The sequence below is a fragment of the Phragmites australis genome, chromosome 14 (genome assembly GCF_958298935.1).
Source record: "Phragmites australis chromosome 14, lpPhrAust1.1, whole genome shotgun sequence".
Lineage (NCBI taxonomy): Eukaryota > Viridiplantae > Streptophyta > Magnoliopsida > Poales > Poaceae > Phragmites > Phragmites australis.
The window spans coordinates 18,201,675-18,210,748 of record NC_084934.1 but is presented as its reverse complement, the minus strand read 5'-3'; the positions used below and the strand labels follow the sequence as shown (position 1 = coordinate 18,210,748).

Below are 9,074 nucleotides of genomic sequence, written 5' to 3'. Positions count from 1 at the left end.
GGCACCGAGTCCTCGGGGGTTGCCACATGCAGCTCCGAGCACTCTCTCCCGAGCACTTCGGTGGGACCTTCGGGGCACGAGTCCTCGGGGGCTGCCACGTGCAGCCCCGAGCACTCTCTCCCGAGCACTTCGGTGGGACCTTCGGGGCACGAGTCCTCGGGGGCTGCCACGTGCAGCCCCGAGCACTTTCTCCCGAGCACTTCGGTGGGACCTTCGGGGCACCGAGTCCTCGGGGGCTGCCACATGCAGCCCCGAGCACTCTCTCCCGAGCACTTTGGTGGGGCCTTCGGGGCACCGAGTCCTCGGGGGCTGCCACGTGCAGCCCCGAGCACTCTCTCCCGAGCACTTCGGTCTTAGTATTTGGGCCCTGCAGATCATCAGGGAACTAGGGTGCTCGGGAACCAGAGGCGGCGGCCCCGAGCACCTTCTCCCGGGACTTAGCTTTTTCTTACCTTGCAGGGTGGTGACATGTGGTGGATGGCCGGCCTGGCCTCGGGACTTAGGGACCCCTGGTTCTGAATACACCGACACAAACCGATTTATGTTTGCCACTGTATTAGTTGTTAATTTAGCTGGATTTTAGGCTTCAGAAAAAAAATAATCAGTTGTCACTCTTTCCCATGTTTTTTTCCTTTTTTTTTAAGAAGGGGCCAAGCCAACATGACCTTTTGATGGAATTACGCGACGTGCATTGTTGATAAACTTGTAATAGTATGATCGATTATATTTTTGGGCAGGACACGAATAGAGGTGAGTCGAAGTTGTCTAAACATGTGTGTTTTTCAGACGGGTCGGTGAGCAGACTTGCTGACATGGCATTTAGTCAGCTCGAGAGGAGGACGTGGTAGCCAGGCTCGAATTAGATTGAAAATGTTTGGTTTGATGGGACCCAACTGTAATTGTCTTGTTATTTTATGGATGTGAATATGTGGATTTCACTTGCCGTTGTCCTGATTGGACACCATTAATGGAGCTATCGATTTTACTTGGATGCCCCTGGAGGCCTGGACTGGTCCAAGGCTCTCAGGATTGAGCGGACCGGACCGGACCGGACCGCATCGCAGGCCAAGGTGACTCCGACTACTCGCGCCCCTCCCTCCCATCGCCGCCCCTGCTCCGGAGTCTGTCGCCGCGCCCGCCGACCTCCTCGCCGCCAGAGGGCCGGGCGGGGCACTGCACTCAGCAACCGCCGACGCTCGCCGGTGAGATGGATGCAGCGCTCCTCGCTCGAGCCGGGAAGGCTGCCGCCGCGGCGCCCCCTGCGGTGGCCGCCGGAGCCGCCGTGATGGGCGTCTTCAAGTACAACTTCGGTGAGCGCGCCCTCCCCGACTTCTCCGCTTCGAATCGATCGGTCGGTGCGTGCTGGGATTTGGGGGGGGGGGGGGGTCTAATGCCCAGTTTGTGTTTTCGTCTGTGTTGCAGCGGCGCAGCTCCTCTCGAGGGTCGTCCCGTTCCTGTTCAACATCTGGTTCGTGCGCCAGCTCCGCAACGACCTCGACTGCGCGGTGCGGATCTCCCTTCTACTTTGTTATTTCATTTCATTGCAGTGTACTGGGTTATTGCCACACGCGGGAGCAAGCGCGTTGATTTCGGTGCTTCAGGGTTCAACTTGGGGTCCTAGTTCTCGTGTGGAGCTTAGAATTAGTGCACATCCTGTCTGAATTTTAGACTCCTTTTGTGGCTAGGTATCATTGTATCGTCATGCGTAGTTTCTTGGATTTTGGTGATGATTTGGTTAGGGAGTGCCGGAGTGGAAACGTTTGGGTTTTATCTAGATTTGTGCAAATTCGTGGGATCCGTGGAAAGTGATGGTCTAATTGTGTGTGCTTGGTTTTGGGGGATTTGTGTGCCATTGGATTTCATGTTTGTTCCAATTGACAGCAACTATCATATTTTATCTCGTTTCTTGCAGTTTGGAATAATTTTGGTAGTTTGCCCAGAATAGAAATACCTGACTGTTTGCATTTTCTTTGGTTCAGTTGTGTATAACGGTCTTTGTGGTGCATTTTCTCTTTACTATGCTGGCATTGTGGAGTCCTTTTGTTTGATCCAGATTGACCTTCCCAGTTTGGAAACATAGTAATCAAGTGGCAATTGTGTTGGAATGGACACTCTACTTATTGCAAGAGCTAGCATAGACATACAAAAAATTCTCTTTTTTGGGTCTCTGTGGAGGTGATGTAATTGTCATGTCTCTTGGGTGGTTTAAGGCAAACTGTCATGTTCTTTTCTTCATGTAGTCCCGTAGCAACCGAGAATGACAATGATTCAGTAAACATGAATACCTAGAATAACCTGACCATATGGATGTCTCAACCAACGGCACTTCTACATTTAAGGATGCTTCTTTTTATTAAAATTAAACTCATCTAATACTTATTTATTTGTCATTTGTCCGGCAGGCATACACATTGCAGCTTCCTCTATTAATCAACAGCATCTTATTTTTAAGCCGGGAGGGGTTTCGGCGTGCATGCTTGCGTAATGATTCCCAGAGGTATTAAAATGAATTTATATGTGGAATTCATGAACCAGTTTAGGCTCAATAGACCATACTTTTATGTTCTACTGTGACTCTGTGAGGTTCATCTATTTATTGTGATTAAGCAACAGTACAGCAATTACATACATGCATTGACTTTAAGAATTTTCACTTGTCACAATGGGCCGCTTAATATGGATGCTGCAAATGCTCCTTTCACATTTTCTTGTCCTAAAGCACCATATAGTATAGACAAATGGTTATGGCCATCTGATTGTTAGTTGATAAGATGCATTGTTTTCTTTACGTGAAACATTTTACCTCAGTTTGTATGGAGAGAGAGTATGAAAAAGGTAGCTCAGAGAAATGTTTTGTTTGTTTGGTAGGATATTTTAGGGGTAAAAAATAATATAAGGAGACGAGAGAAGGCACTCGGAGAAAATGTGCCCTCCAGTTGTCACAGACTATTTTCTTTTAAATGTTTGAGAGGAAAGGATAGTGGAGGAAACAAAAAAGTATTGTGTTAAAAGTCATTTTTTATAATTTTCATAACTCTTACTGACTTACATAAGAGTAGGACGGTCTATAAAACTGGGCAAATACTGTAGCCTAAACCTTATTTCTTTCCTTATCCCTCCATCTCCAACCAAAAGAGCACTAAATCTTCACATCGTACTTTTCATAGGCCATTTTCCTCAACTTACTGTGGGGTTACTCTTGTGGTGATGTGCCCCATTCCTCACTGTATTTGTTTTTTCATTGTTTGTAAAATCTTCTTGTTGTATAGTTAGCAAAGACGAACCTTGTTTAACACGTTACATGATTTTTTGAAACTTGCAGTGGATTAACACAATTCCTTGGTTTCCAAATTGTAACACGAGTTTGGCATTCCATCATATTGGCAAAATGATGCTCAGTAGTTTCTATGCCCTATTGAAAAGTTTCTTGGTTCTATACTGCATGAATTTCGGAAAAACTTACTCTGGACTTGTAGTGTTCTTTCTAATCCTTGCTGCCTTGGAGTCTACATTTTAATCGATGACTTAATACCTACGCTACAGTGGTGATGCATTGACTGACGAAGCTATACTAAAGGTAGCTTGGATGGTCATTCCATTTGGCATCTTAGTTACTTCTATTGGCAGCCTATTTGTGTTGAGGGTAAAGAAACTGAAGTTATCTGATTCCTATGCAAAAGCTACATTAATCATCGGTAAATCTTCTTGTGCACACTATATTTATCTTACAGGCTCATGTACTTCTCCAGTTTTTATATTTATTCTGAACCTGATAGTCGACACTTGATATTCCCTTGAGAATAAATTCTCATGTGTAAATGAACCTGTTAGTTGATTAGTTAGATCAATCAGGGCAAAATAATAAGCTGCATATTAAATTGTTAGAGGTGCTTAGAGCCTGAGACTATACCTTCCATGCAAATGTTAGACACCTGGCTCTTGATTAAGAAAATGGACATGAGGTTTCATGCAATTAATTTTGTCATCCTGATTCCCGAGTAGATGCTTAGATAAAATAACAAATGTATAGCTTGGTTATTTCTCTTCTTTTTCGTTTGTTGGATTGGAATAGAATTCAAACATGATCAATCACGAACCTTGCCCTTTCATTTTACGTGCAGTTTGTTAGATGTATATGTCCCTGTCTGTAGTTTCTCCATTGCACATGGGTTTCTTTACATATGTACACACACTTGTATATCTGCCCATTTGGGCTTTGGAATAGATTGAGTTGCACATTGTAACACAGTTAGCCTGTTACACCTACAATCAATTGTCTCTTTCTTTATCATCTGTCCACTTTCTTATGTCAATAGGTAATATATTTATTTGATAAAAAATGACAGGGTTTGCTTGTATTCTGGAGTTACTGGCGGAACCTTTGTATATTCTTTCCCAGAAAAAGAAATACTATAATATAAGGGTGTATACTGAACCAGCAGCTGCCCTCTTACGTTGTTTAACAACTTTCATCCTCATTAAAGGACATATTAAAGTGGTGAGAGACATGAGCCTTTTACTGTATTGACTTTGTATTGTATTCATTTGCCTAATTTACTCCTGTTATGAACTATGACTATCTTAAGTTCATCTTAGCAAATAGTGATTGTTTTCTTATTGCATTTGTTGATCAATACGTACAGAGCTAAAATAGTGATTAATTTTCTCGCAGGAGAAGCTGGTTGTATTTTCTTTGTCTCAGGTTGTCTATGGGGCCTGCATTTTCGTTGGATATTGGGCGTATTTTCTTATATTTACTGACACCAAAATGCTTGATTTCCTTCCACTAAGGTTAGTTCTATCTGTCTTTACATTGTATCATTAGGTTTGATTTGTCTCAATTTTAGTTAAATTTACTCATTGATGCCAAAACACACCTATTGTCAGGTTATCAAACCTGATGGACTACGATAAACAGTTATTGCACATGTGCATGTTGTTTACAGGCCAGACTTTTAGGAAGTTGATCCTCCAAGAAGGCGAGAAATTTGTTCTTGTATGGTTTGATACTCCATACAGCCAGGCTGCCTATGGTCTTGTAGATAAATTAGGCAAGTATGCCAGAAATCTTCTGTTTCCAGTACTTTTATCTGTTAGGATTGCAGTGCATTGAACTAGTATATGTTATTCATCTTTTATTTTTATTGTTCTGCAGGGAGTCTCGTTGTCAGGATAGTTTTCCTGCCGTTTGAGGAGAGTTCTTATGCTACCTTTGCTCAACTGGCATCAGGTGGTTCTTTCTTGTTCATTTGAATTTTCATGATGGCTACATTATAATTCTTTATCTCATCTGTTTGGCCTGATTGATTGAACTTTACACACTCAGTATTGGAATGGCCTTCTGATACGAAGAAGGCACTCTATAAAGTTTTGCCAACTAGTCATCTCCTCGATTCTAACAAAACTTTACTGGAACAGTGTGTTATTAGCATATCTTTTGATTTATATTTCCCCGTATGAGCTAATAGTGGAACTTTATCCACAGGAGAAACCCCCCAAAGTATATCCAGTCTCGAAGGCTCTTTGATTGGTGCTCTAAAGCTTATTATGCTAATAGGTACACATGTCAATGCTATTGTGTTTGTATTCCAGCATTTATCTACTCTCACTCCTTGTATTGTGTAAGGCAATCAATGGGATACTTCATGAAAAACACGTTTTAGTTGTTATCAACTGCATTGTCCTTGTTTTCCTTTGTGAACTCCGCAATCACTGAACATGATTATCCCCTAACTGTGCAGGATTGGTGGTCATTTCATTTGGTCCAAGTTATTCATACACCCTTCTAAAACTACTCTATGGGGAAAAGCACAGTGATGGAGAAGCTTCAGTTATTCTCCGTTACTACTGTTTTTATATCATTAGCTTAGCAATGAATGGTTTGTATTTCTTACATCTTCTTAGTTATTATGTCATTGTTATATTTGATATTTAAATAAAGTTAATTAGCCACTGCTGCTGTTGATGGGCGATGACTACGTTGGCACAGTGCTCCGATGCTGTGTTAGGTGAGGACTATGTCTAGCTGGTTCCTGGGGGCAGCAGCTGCCACCATAAGGCCCTCCTTGCTCTTCCAATGGAAGATGCAACGAGAAGAATGACACCCTCCTTTACTTCATCATTAGAGGTTTTCAGTTCAAATGACGTTTTGGACATGCTTGGGTCAAACTTTTGAAACTTTTACTATCAATATCTTTCAAATTACATAGATTGGAAATGTGAAAATTATGTGTAAATGTGTCTTGAAATGTAGTTCCATAATATCATAACTTTATTGGGTTTTATAAATATATTTCAGTAGAAAATATTGGTCAAAGCTATGTATTAGAGACTGTCATTGTCCAAAACGTCAAGTATTTGTGACTGGAGGGAGTAGTATACTAGGTTTGAGGGGGGATTGTAATTTAATTAAACCACCTTAGAAGTGCTTCTTTTGAGCATTCCTTGACTTCTTCTGAATCTTGACTATGTGCAGTAGTGGCCTTACTACAGTAGGATCGAGCTTATTTTGATGCCAAGACCTTGTTTTAGTCTTAGACTCTTAGTTATCTTTGTCTAAAGTTTGATATAATTGGGAGGGAAAAAGGATTCCACCCTTGCCTAGAGTAGGTGAAAGGGACCTTGTTTTGAACATTCTTCAGTTTGATGGGTAGTTGGCTGGATGCTGAGTTGCTGACTGAGTAACACCGCATGGCATGACATGACGTCTGCTGAGGGGTCACTTTTAACCCGAAATGCTAACTCAGACGGAACTTCTTTCCCTTTTGGAACTTTAGAGGTCAAATGAACTATTGGCAAAACTTGAGGGACCAAACAAGCCATTAACCAGTAATGTATTCGACTTATTACGAGGTGGGGCTCTAGTTATTTTGCAGCATGTAAGTTTAGTTCGGTTAACTTATGACTTGACTGATAACTTTTTGAAGCTGCTTCTTGTTCCCAACAACTCATTCTGGCATAACAGTGAAGCTAAAAAAATTCTACACTTGCATGAAATTCTCACAATAGTATGTATTGACTTAACAAGATTCTGACCCTTTTGGATTATGTTATTGCTCAAACAAGAAGCATACACTGTCACTGGTGTTGTATTCAATACTTTAGCTATTACTCGATCACATGGTCCCTGTTACAAATGTGTAAATTAGCCTATGTTATGCACTTTTATAGTCGAGAATTGGGTGATCTCAACGTAAATTACCATAAACGTTAGTATCTGGTTCCAGAGCAGATGAAACTATGCTGATTATATTATTTTGTGCTTTCAGGCACATCTGAAGCTTTTCTTCATGCTGTTGCAAATGAAAACCAGCTTAAGCAGTCTAATGATATGTTGCTTCTCTTCTCGGTGATTTATATCCTTCTAAATGTTGTTCTGATTAAATCTGCTGGAGCTGTTGGGTTAATTGCTGCTAATTCTATCAGTATCCTTTGATTAATCACTCTACGGTCTACCATTCTAATTTTTCTTGGAAGAGTTATTCCCTGAACAACTCCATTTGTGCCTTGACTGTCTGTAAAGATATGTTACTACGAATAACATATTCTGCAGTATTTATCAAAGACTATTTCAAGGTAAAGCTTTGTTCATGTTTCACATTGGGTTTTCTCTACGATGGTCTGTTTAATAAAAGTTAGTACCTGATAACATTGTTCACAGGGCTCATTCTCCTTCTGGCGCTGCGTGCCATCAGGCTGGGGCATTTTGCTCATTTCTGGCCTGACCACAGCTTTCTCTGAGAGGATGTTTCTGAACAGAATGAGGTTCAAGCAGACCCTTCCCATTCACATGGCCATAGGTGTTATGTGCCTGAGCGTCTCGTCACTTGAGATGTAATCACCGTATCACTACATAAATATATGCTCACTCTGGTTTACTTGTTATAATCATTCTGGCGTGCCATGTTTGTTGAACAGATACCGTGGTGAAAAGCAGTTCTTGATGCGGATCATGGAGACGTTGAAGGGCCACGACAAACGTCAATGATTTTGTGCTCCTGCTCCCGTAAGACACATGGCACCTATATACATGTACACTGAAGAGAACTGTAGCATAGTGGTTGAGTGAGTTGATGGTGTGTAAGCAGCAGTTAGGTTTCTAGAAAAAAGAGGAAAATTAATCAGTGGGGTAGAGAACCAACATATCTGTATCTTTTTTTTTTTGTGTATCATGTTTTCCTTGTGTTGGGAAAGAGTTCCCCCTTTTTGAAAGGAGGATCCAGTAATTTGCTAGTCTAGGTGCTAGCGCTAGATAACTGCGCAACGAGTGATGTATGGTAGGTTCATAAACTTGTGTGGGTGTGCCATCTAGATCTTATGAGTCAATTTTCACACTTTGGTCCACGAAGACATGAAGTGTGTTCGTTTAGTGGACAAATAGATATCCAAACTTGCCTAGGCTGGTTGTGTCCACTTGCGTGGACATGGATTCAGCTGCATGTGATAGTCATGTGACGGATAACATGATGCATTAGGATGGTGGCACTGCCACCTGGTCAGTGGTCATTTGCACAAGGAAAAAAAGGGTACTTCTCCATCTGCCATTACTCAAACCTTGAGCTAACATGCATCATAATTCGGCGGCGACTGGTGATCTATCTTGTCTATGGTTTGTGGAGGCTGCTGGAGCAGCGCAAATGAGGAGATCGCTGGAGGTAGGTGTGAAGAGAGTAGATGAGAGGAGAGGAGAGGGCAACATTTGGGCTTAAGTACAAAGGGATCCAGTTCCAGATAGTTTCAGATAATGATACTCTTCTGATTTAAGATAGTCGAGCTTGGTCAGTTACGTCCATTTTGTTCAGCTGTGACGTTTGTTTGCTGTAACTTATCTTTTCTTTTTTCCCCTTTCAGTCATTCATATGATCTATTCAGCCTAGAGATTCATCATCGTTTTTTGGCTGTCCTTCGGATAATTGTAAAAGCATTTGCTGGGGTTGCTCTCAGTTCTTGAGCTGTGCATTTTTCACTATCTATCAGCTGCTGGAGGAGTTGGATTAATGCTTGTGCTCTTACGTCTGTGAAACTTGTCAAAGTTCTGTTACAGGTTATTCAAGTAATGGTGGGTCCGTCTTGTC

At 41.8% G+C, this 9,074-nt stretch overlaps 1 protein-coding gene across 2 annotated transcripts; it reads left to right on the top strand.

Annotated features, from left to right (window-relative positions):
* Positions 1-1,035: 1,035 nt before the first annotated feature.
* LOC133890704 (uncharacterized) lies at positions 1,036-8,349 on the top strand. Of its 2 annotated transcripts, none has more exons than XM_062331200.1 (14): positions 1,036-1,310; positions 1,423-1,505; positions 2,403-2,497; positions 3,544-3,695; positions 4,347-4,498; positions 4,673-4,791; positions 4,888-5,055; positions 5,160-5,230; positions 5,486-5,557; positions 5,742-5,879; positions 7,269-7,424; positions 7,523-7,575; positions 7,661-7,833; positions 7,918-8,349. In XM_062331200.1, the coding sequence occupies exons 1-14, from the start codon at positions 1,208-1,210 to the stop codon at positions 7,985-7,987; spliced, it is 1,605 nt and encodes a 534-aa protein (XP_062187184.1). In that variant the 5' UTR covers positions 1,036-1,207; the 3' UTR covers positions 7,988-8,349. The 2 variants fall into 2 exon arrangements, with proteins under 2 accessions (XP_062187184.1, XP_062187185.1); XM_062331201.1 differs by having other exon boundaries at positions 1,037-1,310; positions 4,888-5,051; positions 5,156-5,230.
* The last annotated feature ends 725 nt before the right edge of the window (positions 8,350-9,074 follow it).

Bases quoted from the DNA above. Each gene is read 5' to 3' on its own strand.
- LOC133890704 (XM_062331200.1), top strand. From the start codon at position 1,208: ATGGATGCAGCGCTCCTCGCTCGAGCCGGGAAGGCTGCCGCCGCGGCG. The intron at 1,311-1,422 runs GTGAGCGCGCCC...TCTGTGTTGCAG, and splicing joins CGTCTTCAAGTACAACTTCG to CGGCGCAGCTCCTCTCGAGG. The intron at 7,576-7,660 runs GTAAAGCTTTGT...CATTGTTCACAG, and splicing joins TTATCAAAGACTATTTCAAG to GGCTCATTCTCCTTCTGGCG.